The following is a 21,329-nucleotide window of genomic DNA, read 5'->3' on the forward strand; positions in this document are numbered from 1 at the left end:
TTCGTCAAAAAACATTTGACCACATGTGTGAAGGTTTGTTTCTGGGCTCTCTGTTCTGTTCCATTTGTCTGTATGTCTGTCTTTATGCCAGTACCACAACTTTTTGATGACTATAGCTTTATAATAAGTTTTGAAATCAGGAAGTGCGAGACCTCCAGTTCTGTTTGAGAGTGCCTTAATTTGACGAAGTCCAACTTAGCTATTTTAAAAATGGGTTATGCTTTTGATGCTGTATCTAAGAAATCTTTGCCTCACCCAGGATCACAAAGACCTTCTGGTATGTTTGCTTTCATAAATTTCATAGTATAAAATTTTGCTCTATGATCCATCTGGAGTTAACTTTTACATGTGGCACAATGTATAGATTGGAGTTCTTTTTTTGCATATAGTTATCAAACTGTTCTGCTATTATTTGTTGAAAGGACTATTCTTTCTTCATTGACTTTGCATCTCTTTCAAAATCAGCTGATCATATAGGTGTGGATCTTTTTTCTAGTCTGTCTATTCTGTACTGTTGATATATTTATCTGTGACTGCTTTGTCTGTGTTTGTACCAGCGTCACACTCTCTAGATTACTGTAGCTTTACAGTAAGTCTTGAAGTCAGTAATATATAAATCTTCCAACTTTGTACTTTTTTTCAAAGTGGCTTTGCTATTTTAGTTGCTTTGGATTTCTCTATGACTTTTAGAATCGGCTTGTTAATTTCTAACCAAAATGAGGGGGAAAAGTTGCAAAGATCTCTTATAGTCCTTACCCAGTTTACCCTAATGTTGACATATTACATTACCCGGGCACGTTTGTTACAACTAAGAAACTAACACTGGTATATTCCTATTAGCTAAAACTATAGACTTTATTCAGATTTTATCATTGGTTCTACTCATGTCCTTTTTCTGTTCCAAAATCCAGGATATTGCATTTAGTATCAGGTGTTCTTGACATTTGATAATTTTGAGGAGTATTGGTCAGGTATTTTGTAAAATATCCTTATTTTGGGTTTGTCTGGTATTTTTTTCTTAAGTCTCACACATCTTTGTGAAATCTGTCCCTATTTCTTATTTTTTGGTGCTATTATAAATGGCATTGATTTTTAAATTTTAATTTCTGATTGTTCATTGCTAGAAATACAACTGATTTTTTTTTCTTTTTTAAGATTTTATTTGTTTGACAGAGAGAGACACAGCGAGAGAGGGAACACAAGCAGGGGGAGTGGGAGAGGGAGAAGCAGGCTTCCCGCTGAGCAGGGAGCCCGATGCGGGGCTCGATCCCAGGACCCCGGGATCATGACCTGAGCCGAAGGCAGACGCTTAACGGCTGAGCCACCCAGGTGCCCCACAACTGATTTTTGTATATTGATCTTACATCCTGGTTTTATGTAAATACAGTAGGATTTTCTACATAGACAATTATGTTGTATGCAAATAATAAGTTTTACTTTTGGTGGTCTGTATATCCTTACAGTATTCTTTTTGGCAAGTGTACCTACTTGCTGCTTTAGGATTAATTTCTCTGAGGTAGAAGATCTATATAAAGCTTTCTAGCAAAGGCAGAAGGTGACCTCAGACTGAAGATACCATTGCCCACATATGTCTTGTTCCATTAATTACCTTCTGGCATTGTGGCAGCCTACACTCTCCTACCCTCTTGATTTGATACTTTAGTCTGTCTGTCTTGCTTCTGAGGCACTGTGTCACCCAGACTTTCCATCCAAAGTAAGAGTGTTATTCTTGGAAAAGTTCCTGCAAAAAGTTTCTAGTCATATTGCCGGGAAAAGACTATGTATGTAGAGTTCACTTGGATTTAGACATTCTCTTACATTATTTTCGTTATCTTCACCACCCCTTGAGTCAGATAGTATTACTCATTCATCCAATAAAAAGTTTTATATACCTTTTGTCATGCAGTATGAACAGGTTCTAGACATATAGCAATGAACCAGATACACCCAGAAAAGCAAGAGCAGTAAATACACAATTGCTCGTTGCAATAACTGCTCTGAAGAGAGGTGTTGGATGGTGTGAGATAATCCAGGCCTGACTTAGTCTGGGGGGTAGAGAAGGCCTTTCTGAGGACAATGCTGCGAGGCCTGAAGACAGGGTAGGATTTTTAAGGGAAATAGAGGAAGAAGAGTATTTTAGGCAGAAGGAAGAGTAGGTGTAAAGTTTCTGAGGTAGGAATGAACACGAGACTTTGAGAGAGCTGGGAGCGTGTGATCATTTTACAGAGGAAGACACTGAAAGACCCAGAGGGCCTGGGTGATTTGCCAGGGTTTCCGAATAAGTGCAGGGAGCCAGACTAGAGCCCAGGAGGATACAGCTTGTACCGGGTAGCTCGAGTATTTTGAAGGTCAAAATAAGGTAATTTAAACTGGATTTCTCATAGAAGCTGAGAATTCACCCAATTTCTATATAAAAATGACTAAAAATGTCTGTTACAAATTATGTTATAGTCTGTTTAAATTATCTCCAATGGGTCAGTGTATAAACAAAAATGAAATTACGTGTATGTGGTGTTGTTATTCCTATACTGTGTGGTCCAGCCTCCACTAAGGTAGAATTCTCTGTGCTCTGCCAGAAGCCCACTGCTTACCAAAGTTATATACAGTTGGACAAGTTACTTGAAAAATCACTCAACTTGAGTCAGTGCTTGCCATAAACTGTGTGTGTGTGTGTATGTGTGTGTGTGTGTGTGGTGAGAAAGAGAAATTTGGTAACCAGATGTGATAAAGTGTTCAATCTAGCTGAGGGTATACAGTTGCTCCTTACATTACTTTTTCATATTTTATGTAAGTTGGAAAATTTTCAAAATACAAAGTTGGTATAAAAAGTTTCTGAACCTGGGGCGCCTGGGTGGCTCAGTCGGCCAAGTGTCTGCCTTTGGTTCAGGTCGTGATCCCAGGGTCCTGGGATGGAGCCCCGTGTTGGGCTCCCTGCTCAGTGGGGAGCCTGCTTCTCCCTCTGCCCGTCCCCCCACTTGTGCGCTTTCTCTCTCTCCAAATAAATAAATAAAATCTTAAAAAAAAAAAAAAGGCTCCTAACCTGTACTTTATCTTTGGTTAAGAAAAGAGCAGGAAGAAGTGTCTTGTTGCTTGAGAGTTTTTGAGAAAATGTGTGTGGAAGAAGCTTGAAGTCTGTTCAGGTGTGCTGTGATATTGTTAATTGTAATTTCTGTTTATTTTCACTGTGATAAATGACCTTCAGCACAGTCCTTGAACTTAAAAATAATTTTCTTGAATAGACTTTTCCTGGCATTTTGAGGACTACTTAGAGCCACGTGGTGACTTCCGGAAAAACCCAGAGTTCTCTCGGTGGCTGTTGGAAATTTTCAGTGCAAACCTCCTGTGAGCAGGTCTGGCAGTTGATTCCATTTTGTCGGTCCTGAAACTGCCTTCTTTCACGAGTTGCCATCTCCTGGGCATGAGCATGTCTGTCTCACCACCGGCTGTCATGGGAGGTAGACATTCCTTTGTGAAGAGTCTCCCATTACCAGGTGGCATTTATGCCCATAATTACAAAGATGACTTAATATTAAGAAATAGAATAAATCCCCATCAGTGTAGGTAAAATAAGGAAAACCAGCTTATCAGTATATGCTGAAAGACCTGACAAAACCCTACATAGGTTCTTGGAAGAAATTAACGTGGCAAAATGTATGAATCCAACCTTGGCTTGCATTGAATTTTTTAAAACTTTAATGACTATTTTATTGCTTCCTAGTATGTTGCGAGCTCGAATTGAGGTGTGACCCATATCTGAATTTAGTTGGGAAATCTGTCTGTCTTAGCTATAAATTTTGTATTTTGGGAATTTCTGCCAAAGCTAAATTACAGGTTTTTGTGTTTTTGTGTTTTTTTTTCTTTATCAGCCCTGTTTAAAAATTAAGGATGAGGGGTACCTGAGTGGCTCAGTCGGTTAAGCATCCGACTCTTGATTTCAGCTCAGGTCATGATCTCAGGGTCATGGGATCGAGCCCCACATCAGGCTCCGTGCTGGGCGTGGAGTTTGCTTGAGATTCTCTCTCTCCCTCTCCATCAGTCCCTCTCCCTGCTTGCACTCTGTCTCTCTCTGTCTCTCTCTCTCTCAAATAAATAAATCTTTTTTTAAAAAAGGAATTAAGGATGAGGTGAGCCCATTAAGGTCAAAAAACAAACAACGTAATTATATAACAATATTAAAATGTAATGGCTCTAATTTTCATAAAACATTCCAAGTGAGTATTTTCAGAGTATCCCTTTAGGGCGGAAATGCATGCACTCATTCCTTAGAATGTGTTGGGAATTCTTGGGACGTTGTCCTCTACCCCACTTTTCTAGTTGGTCGGAAAGCCGTCTCCGTGCACAGCCACAGAACACCCTTCTTTGGTTTGCTGCCTGCATTTCCTTCTCTCTCCCTTCTCCACCTGTCAGCATCCTGTGGACTGCTTTCCACCCTACCTTGACCTCACTTCTTTATATGTCCTTCCTAGGACTCGCTTTGTTCAAATGTTCAGCTAAATAGGCCAAGAATGTAGAACAGGAGAAAGAAGGCGAAGGTAGATATAACAGGCTAATTTCACCCAGTCGGCCCTCTTGCTTCTATGTATGAGCTAGATGCAGCAACTTTGATCCCTGCTCCCATCCCCTGACCTCTCTCCCCACCAAAAAAAGGGGAGGGGTGTGGGAACTATGGAAAGAGAATTTTGAACCCAGACTGACACTAGAGTGTCATCAGGAAGCTTCCCATGTTTTAAGCTTAGGTATATATTTTGAAACCCCAGTGTAAAGCTCATAGCTTAAATAACCCTCATCTTAGGGTTAAAATTTAGTTCACTTTCTGAGCCCCTGAATTCTCCACTTGTTGCATTTAAAGTAGGGAACAACGTAGGAGGAAGAGAAAAAGGAAAAAGGAAGTCAGGGCAATTAAAGAGAATCAAGAGGCAGTGTGTTGTGGAACAACGTGTTCCCCACCTGCTGGGCATTTCTGTCTGAGTTCTGATGGCAGCTGAACAGGTGTCCTCACTCACCCTGCACGGGACTTGGATGTCCAGTCCAGTTTCTTCCGTGTCACAGATCTGACAGTCACCCATTTAGCTTCTCCCGTCTTAGGGGGGGTCCCTACATCTCTGGTGAAGATATATTTATTGCTGACTTATAGAGGATTTCTCTTACACTGTACTTAGGGAATCCACACTGGTACATCTTTTTGATACATGTATTATGTATTAAGAGTTTTACGAATTTCATTTAAGATTCTAGCCTGTGGAAACAATTAGTTGCAGCAGTAATTACAATAGTAATGATGATAATAAATGTAAACTCTGTAATCACAGGGACCTTGTCTTTTTACCCTTGTATCCTCAGCACTGGAAGGGTGCCTAGCTCAAAGGAGGTGCACCATTACAGTCGTTGAACAGATGGAGGGATAGATGCAGTGAGTAGTAACCAGAATTTATGAACTGGTGGTTTTGTAGGTACTCCATTAAGTACTTCAAATGGGTTATCCCATCTCCCAACAATATAATTAAGTGTTTTCTGCAATATTTCATCAAATCTAATTTGCCATTGATTATAAGGCACACTTCTATCTGTAACTGAAAAAAAAGACTAAGAAAAATTGAACTACAACACAGTGCTTTTCACTTAGAATTTTTATCATGAGAACTATTTTAGACTTAAAGATTTTTTCATCATATCATTAACGTGTGTACCTAAAAACGAAAATAAATTTGTTCAGATAATCCTGAAACAATTTCACGTTCTGAATCTGACTGCTGTACATCACTTTCCAATTCTGAGTCACTGATTTTTGTGTTTTTCCACATAATATCGACTTCTGTGCCACTAAGAGTGTTGGTAATGCTTTTTTTTAGAGAGCGTTATTCTGCTCTTTCTAGGATTTTCTTCCAAGCTGCTGATACCCATTCTGCAAGTATTGATGCTGGCGCTTAACTATTTGACTAATCTCAGAGTTTATTTTTTTCTCCATTGAAGCATGTCACTGCTTGTTAAGCAACTTTTATTCAAAGTCAGCAAGATATAATCAAAATTTTGGGGTGTCTGGGTGGCTCAGTCAGTTGAGCTCTTGATTTCGGCCTAAGTCATGATAGCGTCCTGGGATCGAGCCCATCATTGGGCTCTCTGCTCAGTGGGGAGTCTGCTTGAGGATTCTCACTCCCTCTGCCCCTCATGCTCTCTCTCAAATAAATAAATAAATCTTTGAAGAAAAAAAAATGTTACTAGTGGTTTTCCCCAGTGGTGGTTGGATTACAAATGATTCTTGTTTTCTTCTTTGTAATTGTCCTTGTTTTCCAAAATTTCTACACATACAATTAAATTTGCCCTTGCTTAAGCTGCTGATCATGGTCTCCGTTTATCTCACCTTCTGTGTGCTCCTTGTGCGGGGAGTTTGGAAGTTGAATTCGTCCCTCTCCCTGGTGGTCCTGCTGCCTTAGATGTGGGAAGTCCCGTCGATCTGCCCCTGGTGGGACCAGGATCTCTGCTGACCTCCAGTGGCTCTAGGGTGCATGGCATGCAGCAAGAGACACACGTTATTTGCCCTGCTGGCATTTTTAGGAAAGTATTTAGTAATTGTCCTTGAACACTGCAGCACTTGCTCCCAAATACCAGTTAGTCTTACCTGTGTGCCTTCCGGTACGGCTTGAACCTCCCGTAGGGGAAACTGAGAAGCTTTTATAAGGGCTATATGTGTGAGGCATTAAGTATAAGAAAATCATTATGGACAATAATACTGTATTAAAAAATACTTGCTAAGAGACTAGATTTTAATTATTCTCACCATAAAAAGTGATAATTACCTGAAGTGAGAAGGTGCTAGCTAATGCCACAGTGACAGTCCTATCGCAGTATACAAATAAATGTATCCGATCAACATGTTGTATGCCCTGAACGCTACTGTGTTATATGTCAAATATATTTCAGTTTAAAAAGTATAAAAAAAAAGAAAACGTACACTGAAACAGAACTTGGATGCCCAGGTTTAGCCTGAGTCCTGAGTAAGCTTCTAGGCTTTGTTTATAATTTCTCTGTTTAGGGTCTTATTTTGTTGTGGTGTTTTGTTGTTCTTTTACCCTCATTGTGGGGAAGGCATGGTTTGGGAATGGAAAAGGGTACAGAGGCAGCAGTGGCCCTCATCCCTGACCCAGAAGAACAGTAGGACCTTCCTGTTGAAATCACCTGCCATAGGTAATCACAGTGGGGAGATGCAGGCAGTTTCCCGTGTGGGAACCTGCTGGGCATGAGTGAGGAAGGTAGGCGGGCGGGCAGGCAGAGCCCGTCAAGGGAAAGTAAGTGACCACTGAAGCAAAAGTACATGCTAATTTTCTAATCAGCGAGCTGTTAACCTTCTGAAATTTGTTATTCCTTTGACATGCATTTTAACGTTTGATCCATCCAGTTAATTAAAAAAACACATTTATTATACCCTTTAAATCATTCTTTGTTATATTGTCAAGATGTCACGTTGTAATTATCTTAAAATCATTTTTGACCAAAGCCTGTAAGAAGTCACCTTTATGTCTGAGATTATCGATCAATGTAATTTTAAGGTTTTTGCTTCTTAATAATTAAAAGCCACCTATTTATGCAGCATACCTGCTGCCACGGTGTTGTTTGAGAATTAAGCAGGCAAGTATCTATTCCTCTAATAGTCTTCAAGTATTATTTAATCTGTTTCTATCCGTAACTAGAATTTTAAGTCAACCTACGGGTTGTAATGTTAAAGTTTGTAAACAGACTCTTGTTATTTCTGCCAGGACTGTTGCAGTAGCTTCCTTACTAGTCTCCCTGATTCTCCCTGATTTACCTCCAGGTGAATATTTTTAAAGCCCCGTTCTACTGCTTCAGTGGCTGCTTATCACCTATCAGGTAAAATTCAAACTCCATTAACCTAAAATTTAAGACTCTCTGGAGTCCACCTATAGCCTTATTTCTTTTACTTCTCGTTTATGCATGTTTGCTATCAGCACACTATTTTCCCATTATGCCCACTAATTTAAGAAAGTTAATTACTCCAGCAGTGTCTCTTATTGTCCATTTTCCTACTGATCCTTAGGCCACAAGTAGAAGGACTAGTTACTTTCTTAATGGGTCTGCATTATAAACTTTCTGCCAAATCCTTTGGGGGTTAGAAAAATTCCGTGGCTTTCTGCTGGCAAATTAGGCATCAGCTAGGCTAGTTTAGCCTTACTAACGTTGAATGTGTACCTGAATTGGACTTGGTAGGAATATTTTCCCTTTGTAGGGCTTGATATTACTGAATTTAAAAACTTTTAATTGTTATTTTACCAATCGGATGGACAAAATGTTATCTGGTAGTTTTAATTTGTAACTTCTTGATTACAGATGAGCATGTTTTTTACATGTTTACTTGGCTATCTGTTTCTTTTATAAATCAGTTGACACTTTTAGCCCATTTATCTTTCCGGCGGTCCTTTGTTAATGTTTTTTATGTATTCCGAATATTATTAATTTGTCTCTAATATGTGGCACAGATATCTTTGTTCCGGTTTGTCTTAAAAACTCATGGTGTTCTTCAACGTCTAGGTGCTATCTTGCCTATGCAGCTTCAAAATCTGGCAAATATCTTGATTATGTCTTTGATGCTGATGCAGGCCCTTCCCACAAATACACATTGTTTCCTAAGCCCCACCACAAGGCTATGAGGAATGTTATTCTGTTTTTCTGGCCCAGCCTCCAGCTTCCTATGCCACCCACGCATTCAGTAATGTCCTCTGGGGAGAACTTGCTATGTGTCTCAGGGTCCTTCCAATCCCCCAGCCCAGCCCAGGTGACTATGAAGAGCTTTACTGAGTTCTCTTTCTCTCTGTCTATGCAGGCATGATCCTGAGCCCTAAATCTGCACAAATTGCAGATTTAGTTTCTAAGAGGAATTACATAGAAAACGTATGGGAAAGAAAATAGCCAGTGGGTGATTTTTGCTCACTTAGGAATGGTCCGTTCCTTTCTAAGATTTCAGTTCACTTATTCTTCATTGCTTTCATGGTGTCCGGTATCTTTTAAAATTTGATTTTAAAAATCTATTTTTTCCTAGTTGTCATAGCAGAACCAGTAGATTTCTGCTACCTACTACATCCTGCTTGGAAATGGAAATTCTTTAGTAGATTCCCTTTTGGGTTTTCTGTGAACCCAGTAAGATCGCCAGCAAATAATAACATTTTTACTTCTTTTTCAGTATATATACTCTTTCTTATTCCACTGACTGGGAACTCTGGTCCAGTGTTACACAGAAGCCATAGCAGGTTTCTTTCATAGCAGTGTTTCTTTCCTGATCTTGGCAGGATAGCTTTCAGTGTTTCCCTATCAAGTTGTTTGGTATTTGCTTATTTGTATACCCTTTATCCGATTAAGGAGGTTCCCTTCTACTTCTGGTTTGCCAAAAAATTTTAAGTGTGAATGGATTTTGATTTTATCAAATGTTTTTCTGCTTCTTTTGAGCGGTATGGCAGTCCCCCTTATCTGTGGTTTTGCTTTCCATGATTTCAGTTACCCTCAGCCAACTACAGTTCCCAAGCAGATGAATTGTCAGAAGGTCAGTAGTAGGCTCACGTTGTGTCATTCCCCTCACGTCATCTCTTCACATAGGCATGTTGGCATCTCACATCACCACTAGAAGGGTGAGTGTAGCACAAGAAGTTATTTTGAGAGAGGAAGAGACCACGTTCACAGAACTTTTATTACAGTATAATTGTTCTATTTTATTATTAGTTATTGTTAATCTCTTACTGTGCCTAATTCTTAAACTTTATCATAGATATGGGCGCCTGGGTGGCTCAGTCGGTTAAGCGACTGCCTTCAGCTCAGGTCATGATCCTGGAGTCCCGGGATCGAGTCCCGCATCGGGCTCCCTGCTCGGCGGAGAGTCTGCTTCTCCCTCTGACCCTCCCCCCTCTCATGTGCTCTCTCTCTCAAATAAATAAATAAAATCTTTAAAAAAAAAAAAAAAAAAACTTTATCATAGATATATATGTAAAGGAAAAAGCATAGTATATAGAGGGTTCAGTACTATTCACTGTTTCAGGCATCCACTGGGGGTCTTAGAACATATCCTCTGTGAATAAGTGGGGGGGGCTACTGTAGTGGAGTTTTTCTCTTTTATTCTTTTAAGGTCATGAATTACATCAATTGATTTTCAAACATTGAAGTGCTAGACTAAATCTAGCTTGTGTGATGTATTATTCTTTGTACACAGTGCCAAATTTAGTTTAATGTTTTCTTTTCAAGTTTTGCATCTGTGTTCTTGAGTAAGACTAACATATACTTTTCTTTTCTCATCATTTCCATGTCAGATTTGGCAGAAAGATTATGCTGACCTCATAAAATTAGTTGGGAAATGTTCACTCTTTTGTATTCTCTGGAATGCTTGTGTAAACAGCATTATTGGCTGCTGAAATTTTTGGTAGAACTTGATGGTGAAGCTTTCTAGAAATGGGGTTTTCTTTGTGGGACAGCTATGGATTATAGATTCAATTTATTTAATAATTTTAGGACTGTTTATATTTTCTATTTATTCTGGTGTCAGTTTGGTAGGTTCTGCCTTAATGGATTTTTTTAAATTAATTTTTTTAATTTTAATTCCAGTATAGTTAATATATAGTGTCATATTCATTTCAGTCATACAGTATAGTGATTCAACAATTCTCTACATTACTCAGGGCCCATGATGATAAGTGTACTCCAAATCCCCATCACCTATTTCACCCATTCCTCCATCCTCCTCCCCTCTGGTAACCATCAGTTTGTTCTCTATAGTTAAGAGTCTGTTTCTTGGTTTGTCTCTCTCTTTTTTTCCTTCCCTTATTTATTTTGTTTCTTAAATTTCACATATGAGTGAGATCATATGGAATTTTCTTTCTCTGACTGACTTATTTTGCTTAGCATTATACTCTCTAGCTCCATCCATGTTGTTGCAAATGGCAAGATTTCATTCTTTTTCAATGGCTGAGTAATATTCCATTGTATCTATATATACACCACTTCTCTATCCATTCATCTACTGATGGATACTTGGTCGGCTTCCATAATTTGGCTGTTGTAAATAATGCTGCAGTAAACATAGGGGTGCATATATCCTTTTGAATTTGTGTTTTTGTATTCTTTGGGTATAAACCCAGTAGTGTGATTATGGGATTGTAGAGTGGTTCTGTTTTTAAATTTTGAGGCACCTGCATATTGTCTTCCACAGTGGCTGCCCAGTTTGCATTCCCATCAACAGTGCAAGAGGGCTCCCCTTTCTCCAAATCTTTGCCAACACTTGTTTCTTGTGTTGTTGATTTTAGCCATTCTGACAGGTGTGAGTGGTACTGATTTGCATTTCCCTGATGATGAGGGATGTTGAGCATCTTTTCATGTGTCCATTGGCCAGCTGGATGTCTTCTTTGAAGAAATAATGGGAATTTAAAAACTTTATCTAGGGGTGGGCGCCTCGGTGGCACAGTTAAGTGTCCGACTCTTGGTTTCGGCTCAGGTGGTGGTGATCTCAGGGTTGTGACATGGAGCCCCACGTTGGGCTCTGCATTCAGCGGGGAGTCTGCTTGAGATTCTCTCTTCCTCTCCCTCTACCCCTCCCCTCTCTCATTCTCTCTTTCACTTCTCTCTCAAATAAATCTTAAAAAATAGTTTATCTAAATCTCCAAACTTACTGTCATTATGCTATTGATAATATTCTCTTATTATCCAAGTCAAATATTCCTGCTACATTCCTTAAATTGTTTTCTCTCTCATTTTTTCCTTGATCAGTCTTTCTAGTGGTTTATCAATTTTACTGGTCTTTGCAAAGAACCAGATTTTGGCTTTTTGATCTTCTCTATTGTGTATTTGTTTTCCACTTCATTAATTTTTGCTTTTACCTTTCTCATTCACTTCTTTATCCTTTGTTTTTTATTTGTTCTTTTTATAATTTTTTAAGATGAATGCTTGGCTCTTTGGTTTTCAGCCTTTCCCCTCTGACATATCTGTTTTAATGTCCTAAATTCATTCTGCGTATCACTTTGGCTGCATGCTGCAAGTTCTCATAGGTACTTTCATTATCATTAGGTTCACATTATTTTTCAGTTTCTCTTTGTGGTTTCCTCTCTGATCCATGTCTATATAGTTTTTAATTCTCATTATGAGTGGAATCATTTGAAAGTTGTTGAGACTTCTTTTGTGACTCCTTGTGTTTGTTTTTTATATGGTGTATACACCTGCCAGGAACGTGCGTTCCGCAGCATTGGAGTATTGTGTTCTGCATGTGTCAGTTTAGTCCTGTTTCTTAGATATGTTGTTCAAATTCTCCTTACTTTATTGATTATAATCAGTACATTATTGTTATATCAGTTACTGAAAGAAGTGCGTTAGTAATTTCCCGCCATGATTATAGATTTGTCTTTATAGTAATCCTAGTTTTTACTTTATTTCTAGACTGTTATTTGACATATACAAATTCAGAATTGGTGTATCTGTCCGGAAAATTGAACTTTTTATTATGAAGGGTCCCTCTTGGTCTCTAGCAGTGCTTTTTGCCTTAATGTATACTTATTTACTATTAATATAGCTGTACAAGATTTCTTTTGATTAGTTTTTGCACAGTAAATTTTTCCCCAGCCTTTTTCTTTCAAGCTTTGAGTATCCTTATGTTTAGATGTGTATTTTATAAGGATATGTAGTTAGAGTTTACTTTTGCTTCTTTGTCAAAGATCACTTCTGTATGTATATGTAGGTCTATTTCTGGACTCTATTCCATTGATCTGTTTGTCTGTCTGTATTCCAGTAACACACTGTCTAGAGTCCTGTAGGTTTACAGTAAGTGTTGAAGTCCACTGGCTTAAGCCCTCTCGTTTTGTTTATCAGGGATATTGGTAATTTTCTTATAACGTCTTTGTCTGGTTTTGGAATCAGGGTAATTCTGGCCTCATAGAATGAGTTGGAAAGTGGACACTTCTCTTCAATTTTTGGGAAAACTTTGTGTGGAGTTATTTCTTCCTTAAATATTTGGTAGGATTGGCCAGTTCTCATCATGGGTTTTTGCTGGTAGATCCAATTCAGATTAAACATTACAGGGCTTTTACTTAATTTTCTCAGTTTTCTATTTGTATCCTTTTTTCTCTTATGCTGAAAATCTTGACTCTTAATGGCATTAGCATAATTACTCATGTGCTTTATAATATGTGTGTTTATTTCAAAATAACAATGCCAGTATTAAAATTTACTTAAAACTAACTGTATTTTACTATTAAAAAATTTTCCAGGGTGCCTGGGTGGCTCAGTCGTTGTCTGCCTTCGGCTCAGGTCATGATCCCAGGGTCCTGGGATCGAGTCCCACATCGGGCTTCCTGCTCGGCGGGAAGCCTGCTTCTCCCTCTCCCACTCCCCCTGCTTGTGTTCCTGCTCTCGCTGTCTCTCTCTCTCTGTCAAATAACTAAATAAAATCTTTAAAAAAAAATTTTTTTTCCATAGTTTCAGAGCTAAAAGTATAAAACCAAGGTATGGTCAGGGAAATCTAAATTCCACCTCTGACCTTTTCTTGCTTTTTCTCCCATTGGCGGTGTATTTTTGGAGGGAGGAGGGGGATAAGCACAAAGATTATGTAAACGTACATATATACACATATACTTGCTGATAGCCCCCCCACACACACACATTATATGTTTCTTGTCTGTATTTCTTATGTAAAACAACATACCTATACACATCTTTCTGTACCTGGCTTTTTTGACTTAATGTATCTTGGACATGGCTCCTTAGCAGCATAAAGAGATCTTTTTCATCCCTTTACGTAACAGCCTAGTACTTCACTGTATGGGTGTACCGTCCTGTAGTTAAGCAGTCTTCTGTTGATGGTATTTGGGGGAAATAGTCACTTTTAAAAAGACATTTTCCATATTCCAGACCACAGCACTGTGGCACTGGACAGTAGAATTACTTAACCTTATTGTAACAGCATTTTTATTAAAATCGTTTTCATTTCTATGTCACTGTAAACATTCACTTTATAATATGCCAGGTTTCACGGTGTAGTGTGCTGGGGACTGAAGGGGCTTTTCATTAGGAAGTTAAAGTTCCTTACTTTTTATTGTTTTTCTGGGCTGGTTTTCTTAGACGCAGGGTAAGCCTAAGCCTTCGTGGCCTTTGCCTTACAGCAAGTGCTTCTGTTTATCTTAAAAGACTTCTGCTTGCTGATGGAAGCACTCCCAGCCCTCGGTTTGTAGCACCAATGTAAATCTCATTAATTCCTTGCTCGGGTGATAGAACCCCTGCGATTCCTACAACACCTCAGAGATGGGTTTTCTCATAGGTTATTAGGCTGAAAAAGGGCATGTAGTGATATATCCACTAGTCTTCTGCTTCGACAAGTACCAGCTTCTAAATAGATTAGTGTCTATATTAAATATGTGTATATTGAGATACCTTAAAATTATTTCAGATTTCTGTGATTTGGTGAATAAAGTACTCTCCTTGGCCTCATATATAACCAGTGGGTCCCTTCTTTTGCTTCGATTTGTCTTCTGTTCAAAGGATTTCAGTAGTTAAGCACTATTTCCTCCTTTTTAGATTTTCCATGGAGTTTACCAAAGTGTTACATGCTCTTAGTTACGTAGCCTTTTCTCTAAACCTCCTTCTGAGAACCCATATTCATACATCAGTTTAGCTCTCTGATTGTTTATCCTAGAGAAAACACGAATACACCTTGACTTACCAAATATTATTGTAAGTACTTTTCCCTCCTCCTGAGCAGTGCGAAGACCTTAAAATACTTAGGATCATTAACCTCCTCGTCACCTCTCCTCCCCAGCTTAGATGCTCTTGGTGTCATCATGTATTTTAGTTTGTGTCAAATCCCCCAAGATCTGTCATTGTTTTGTATAGTCAATATTCACTTAGATTTTTAAAACCGCTTTATTGAGGTATAATTGACATACAATAAACTATGTATTTAAAGTGTACAGATTGATAATTTTGACCTATGTACACACCCATGAAACTGTCAGCACACATATATGTATATTCGCTAGTACACTTGTTTGTACCATAGAATCTCTTAGGAAATTAAGGTGGGAAAAAAAGAAATTAAGGTGGTCAGCAGAGCCTTATTGCTGTTATGTTGGTTTTGTTTTGTTTTGTAGCTACTAGAAATGGGAGGCAGGGTAAGAGAATTTTCATGGCTTCTTGTGCCACCATTTTAGAATTCTGCCCTCATTTTACAACTCAGTTAAAGCAAAAATGTCACCTGTTTTAGGTCACTTCAGTCCCCTCTCTGGTCCCCTTCATTTAAAAAATTCAGTGTATCTTTTATCCTTTTCATCTATGTGCGTAGTGTGGCATTTGAGCTTTTCCAGTGCCTAGAAGATACTGATTTCTCGTATTTGCCACCTCTTGGAAATAATAGCAGAAATATTTAAAGGCTTTTCCATTCTAATTGAGTCTATATCTTAGTAACTGTGATTTCTACAAATGAGATCAGCATACATTTTGATTTTTTGAGACTATACACACTAATTTCAAGGATTTGCGTGTGTATGTGTGTTCTTTTTAAAATCTCCACTGCCTGAGAATATACCAATAGGTCATAATAAGGGAAAATTTTTTTTTTTTTTTTAGTATATACTGCTGACTTTTGGGTTTTATTCTGTTAGCTTACACAAAATTTGTGTATTTGGGATTATGAATTATTCCTCTACTAGCCGAAGAATCTAATATTTTTAGCCTTTGAGTATAGTTTTAATTTAAATTTAATTTTCTTTTATTAAATGCTGTAAGAGATTCTCGCAAGTATAAAGTGAGTTGAATAACTTTTCAAAATGGGAATTTTGCACATTCTAATTATTTTCTGGCTATCTATAATAATAATTACTAACACTAAACTTACTGGGTCATGCATTTGTGTTATCTCATTTAGTCCTTAAAACAAACCTGTGTGGTAGAAATTATTATCCTTACATAACAGATGAGAAACTAAGGCAGAGAGGGTTGATATAACTTACAAGTTCATACAGCCAGTAAATAGCAGATTTGGGATTTAAACCAGGCAATACATGTCCAGATCCTGACCTTTTAATCAGTATAAACTTGTCACGATTAATTTTTTTCTCTAACATTGAAAAAGAATTATATGAACCAAAATATCCTCACTAAATAATTGTAAGATTTTTGACTGTTGGCCTAATGGGCTCACCCAGACCCAAGTACGAGGGTGAAGTTAATTTTGTTTTTCGTTCTTTTAGCTGATATAGCCCAGAGATATAGGATAAGCAAATACCCAACCCTCAAATTATTTCGTAATGGGATGATGATGAAGAGAGAATACAGGGGCCAGCGCTCAGTGAAAGCTCTTGCAGATTACATCAGGCAACAAAAAAGCGACCCCGTTCAAGAACTTCATGACTTAGCAGAAATCACCACTCTTGATGTAAGTTAACTTTTACTGGATCAAATGAACATTGCCTGTTTAATTAATGTAAACAAAGTCTTATGCAATCAAAGAATCTGGACAGTTTCTTATAATTCATTGCAGTGGATCTGACATTTACAGACTTAGCGAGTTGAATTTTTCTTGAATTAATTCTCTGAGTCTTTGGATAAAATCTGTAGCATACAGTAGAGCTGCACTAATTTAAATCAATCGAAGGCAAAGAATAGCTTGAGTTGTGAAGCCGTAGAAGTTAATGTCAGGCGTACACAGCCAGAGAGTTTCCATATTTTCCTTAGTGGAGACCCTCAGGCTCTCTGCTCTAATGAGTCCTGTGTCAGCTCTTTGTATAACTTCCAGTGTCCTCTAAAACAGTCCTCCGTTAATAAAACCCTTCCCACTGTATGCTTAGTAGTTAAAAAAAAAAAAAAAAAAGCTATCAAGTTGGGGCTTTAGGTTGTCATTGTCAGGTTTGAGATTTGACTTTTACCCTGCTTCCACGCTAAGAAGTTAGTTAGCCTTTCATGGATGCTATCAGAAGACACAAGGCTCCCGGGTCAGAGATAAAGGACTTTATTGCTCACATCCCAGCAAACAATGGGAGCATGTTTGCCTTTGTTTCTTCAACCTCCCCCCACCCCCGACCCCAAGTCCTGTGGAGGTGACATGGAGGGTCCAGATGGATGCCTGCACACGCCGTGGGTTCTGTGGTGGGAGAACTGTGGCCTCGGAGAACTCCGGTTTCAGAGCCAGCAGTAAGCCTGCTCTCTGTCCTGGAGGGAGATTACCTCACACTTCAGGATTGCTTGCTGTAAGCACAACCCTCAGGAACGGCCTGGGTAAAGAATGCTCAGGGTCTTGCATTTGGCTGCACCTAACCGTGTAGGAGTGTGAGAAACCCATGAAGGAGTCTCTACCCATAGTCATACGTTATGAATCGATGTATTATTTTAAGGATAGTTACCTTATTTAGGAATTCCTCACCTTATTTAGTAATAGATTATCACTGATCAGTTAAAATAAAATGCTAGAAGGAAATGTTTATGATTACATTAGATGGGAGGTAAGATTGTTTTCAACCTAATATAATCTTTAATAGTTTTGGACTAGGTGTTAAAATCCAAATACGCATTTCTAGTGCTACATTTGTAGATAATTGAACAACAGCTGGGTGGATGAAATGACACATTTATAGCATATCTATATATGTTTGTAAAATAATTACATACTTTATTTTACAGCGCAGCAAAAGAAATATCATTGGATATTTTGAGCAAAAGGATTCAGAAAACTATAGAGTTTTTGAAAGAGTAGCAAATATTTTGCACGATGATTGTGCCTTCCTTTCTGCATTTGGGTAAGTATCTTAATTGAGAGTGTGTTAGTGGGTCGACTTGGCTGCCATGTGACATTCTTGTTGTGTGTGGTTATTTTCTGAAGATGACCTCTCCAGACATGATCTCAGTTCCCTTAAAGTCACCAGCCAGTCTTCCTTACACCTATCTCTGACCTCTTTTTAAAAGTTTGTTTATTCTTCTTTCTATACTATATTCTATTTCAGAATATGGGTGAGTGGAAAAGAATGGACAAGTTAACAATTACCTCTCATGCTTTTATCCAGCTCATTTACTAACACTATTCTGTGTTCCCACATAGTTCTAACATGTGGGGTTTCCAAACTGAAACAACTCCTAGGCTTTCTCATGAAGAAGCATGGGCTTCGTTGTCTTGATTAATCTCCAGCTCTCCACCACCTTTTCTTCTGTCTTCCCTGTCCCAGAGGAACAGTACTCCTTCCCAAGGTTCACCTCTTTTCTCGTGTCTTTGTAACCATCTTTGTAACCATCCCTCGAGGATCCTCTTTGGCATTCATCCAGCAGTTGTCCTCACTTTCCCGTGTTTTCACCCTGACCCTTTTCATGACCTAATTTCTTTTGCCAAAAACATGATTCTCTCTTTCCTGACCTTTCTGTTCTATCTCTTGAGCTATAATCTCATCTCTTTCTTTTCTTTTCTAATTTTTCCCCAAGATTAGTTTATGCCTGGCCACCTTGAATTTCTTAAACGCCAGCCAGTGAAAAATCCTTACCCTAGTGGAAGCCGACTTTTGCCTTCATTACTCTCGTGAGACTTCTCTCTGCACAGTCACGAAACGCTTCTTAACTGCCAAGTCCAGTGGCCTTTTTTCAGTCTTTAATCCTCTTCAGTTTCTCAGAAGGCTGGGCCAATCAACTGCCCTAGCCTTTATCTGCTGTGTCTACATGTAGGCTGCCTTGAATACCCCTGGCTTGCTCCTTATTTTTCGGACTTCTCTGACTTTCCCTCCTGTTTTTTTTCTTTCTCTCTCAAAATGGAATCATTCTATAGTTCTTTCCCTTTCTTTTCACTGGGGGTTATCGCCATCATCCTTTGACTTTATGCAGTATGATTTCTCTCTTTGCTTTGGCCCGTAACTGTTAGACTCCATTTTGGTGCCTATCTTGAGTAGAGTCCAGGTTTCTGGCACAGTCTGTCCTTTCCATTTTGTGACCTTTGTCCTTGTTGTAATACTTCTGTAGATTTTGTATGTGTTTTATTGTGAATGCTGTCAGTGATACTGGGAGCTCAGTGTAGGAGTAAATAACAGAAGAACTTCTCCCTGCCCCACCCCCATGCTTTGGGCGGGGCTGCTCTCCGGCCGCACGGGCCACTTGCTTGCTTCCTCAGACACGGTGGCACTTCTGCAGCAGGGCCCTTGCCCTTACTGTGCTTGGTGTCTGAGGTGCTTCTCCTAGATCTCGTCTCCTCAGGAAGAGCTTTCCTGATAGCTTTATATAAAATAACACTGCCATCATCCAACTTGGTCATTCTTTCACCACTTAGTTTTCTTCAGAGCACCTTTTTTATTGGTGTTTGATCACCCCAAATAAATATATCTGTTTGCTTGTCTCTTTCTACCAAAATGTAAGCTTCGTGAGAACACAGGTGCTGTTGGTTTTGTTCACTGCTGTGTACCCAGTGCCGAGACCATACCTGGTACGAAGGAAGCACCTAGTGAATAGTTAGTGAACAAACGAACGAATGGATGGATGGATGGATGGAGCATGTTCTTCCTTTTCGTTCCATTGGCATCAGTCTTGGTTAACATCCCTTGCACCTCCTTCCTTTACTGCTCTAGTCATAAACTGGAGAGAAATCAGTGTTCAAGTCACTCAAATATAATTTAGAAAGAAAAAAAGTTACCTATTTGACTTAGAATTTGTTGTAGAGTTTACTCACCAAACATTTATCGGACACCTATTATGTGCTGGATACTGTACTGGGGCATAGGAAACGATGGTGAACAGATAAAAAAATTGCTTATTGTGGAATTATATTCTAATGATGGAAATTATTTCAGTTCATCTTTTTTTTTTTTTTTTTTTTACAAGTTTTGGTTTTAAAAAGTAAAAAGTAGGGGCACCTGGGTGGCTCAGTCGTTAAGCGTCTGCCTTTGGCTCGGGTCATGATCCCAGGGTCCTGGGATCAAGCCACATATTGGGCTCCCTGCTCGGCGGGGAGCCTGCTTCTCCCTCTCCCTCTGCTGTTCCCCCTGCTTGTGCTCTCTTGCTCTTTCTGTCAAATAAATAAAATCTTTTAAAAAATAAAATAAATAAAAAGTAGAGAATTCTGATTGAGTTTGACTTAGAGGCAAATAATTTATTTTTGTGATTGATCTATGTGACCACATCAGTGACCTTGATCCCCAGTTACTGGAAACAGTCTGGTGTCAAAAATGGCTTTTGGTGCTACAACTGCCAATCCAAACTTATAAAATATTGAGTCCCAAAAACAGCTAACTAAACTTTTCCTTTGAAAAAGTCTGCCTCAGATTAAAGTTTTCCTTTAAATACATGCTTGTTGTTAGTATTACAGTCTTATGAGTAGGAAAGATGATGCACAGGTATATATTTCAAGTCATTATAATACATACATTGCAAAACAACCAGCCCATTCTGTTTCATTCAAGTATATCACTGCTGTTATTCTTAAAACGTATCATTACTACTTCTCTCCTCCTATTAGAGCTGTTTCAAAACCAGAAAGATACAGTGGAGACAACATAATCTACAAACCACCAGGGGTAAGTCGCTATTTCTTAGTGTGTATAATTTTAAATATAATTTAAATACATGTATAGGATAATCTGTAGTTTTATACTTGTTAATTCACAGAATCATCGAATTTTAGTACAGAAATGAACCTTGAGGCGTCATCTGGTACTAATTCAAACCTTTCAAAGTAAAGATGGGACACGTAGGCCTAAAGTCACATAGGGATTTAGTGGCCGAGCTGGGACTAGAGATCTCCTGATCCCCAGGCCTTATTCATCTCTCTGTTTTGCATTCATTATGAGACCCAAATTCCAAAAATGCTTCTGTGGTCTGTGATCATCACTTCTACCTGCATCAGACTAGCCAAGCTCCCAAGTCCTCTGGGGTTTAAATTAACCTGATACTTGCCAGACAACAGGGAGCAACTAGGTTGCTTTTGACCCTTGGCTAAGCAGTTAAGTGTATCTAAACTTAGAAGTAGCTGCTTAGGCCCAGCTGATGGTAGCCACAATCGAGAGGCGAAAATCCCGGTGTTTGTCATCGCATTGACCTGCTGGTCTGTCATTGCAGTTTTTCACACACGCACGAATGGGAAACTGTTGATATTTTTTCGATTCAGAGTTTTCATTTTAATGCTGTTTGCAGTGTCTTGATATACTAAAGTGTTTGGTTTTTATGTAGTCCTATGAATGAACTTTTTGCTTAGAAAGCTCATTTCCTATTCAGAATTCAGATAGGTATTTGCCTGTATTTTCTGCAAGTGCATTTCATCAATAGCAGGTTACATCGAGTGACTGTCTCTAGATTATCAGAATCCAGTACAGTTGGTTGTTAAGTCCATGGGCTCTGGAATG

At 38.7% G+C, this 21,329-nt stretch overlaps 1 protein-coding gene across 1 annotated transcript in view; it reads left to right on the forward strand.

Annotated features, from left to right (window-relative positions):
- The window catches only part of ERP44 (endoplasmic reticulum protein 44), a 93,600-nt gene that overhangs the window by 45,548 nt on the left and 26,723 nt on the right, over nucleotides 1-21,329 (forward strand). Inside the window, exons 5-7 of the mRNA XM_035016210.1 lie at nucleotides 16,218-16,402; nucleotides 17,644-17,759; nucleotides 20,447-20,504. Of these exons, the coding sequence (XP_034872101.1) occupies nucleotides 16,218-16,402; nucleotides 17,644-17,759; nucleotides 20,447-20,504 (359 nt within the window). The remainder of the gene's footprint in view (nucleotides 1-16,217; nucleotides 16,403-17,643; nucleotides 17,760-20,446; nucleotides 20,505-21,329) is intronic.

Source organism: Mirounga leonina, unplaced genomic scaffold (genome assembly GCF_011800145.1).
Source record: "Mirounga leonina isolate KUSES-001 unplaced genomic scaffold, KU_Mleo_1.0 Mir_170, whole genome shotgun sequence".
In the NCBI taxonomy this organism is placed as follows: domain Eukaryota; kingdom Metazoa; phylum Chordata; class Mammalia; order Carnivora; family Phocidae; genus Mirounga; species Mirounga leonina.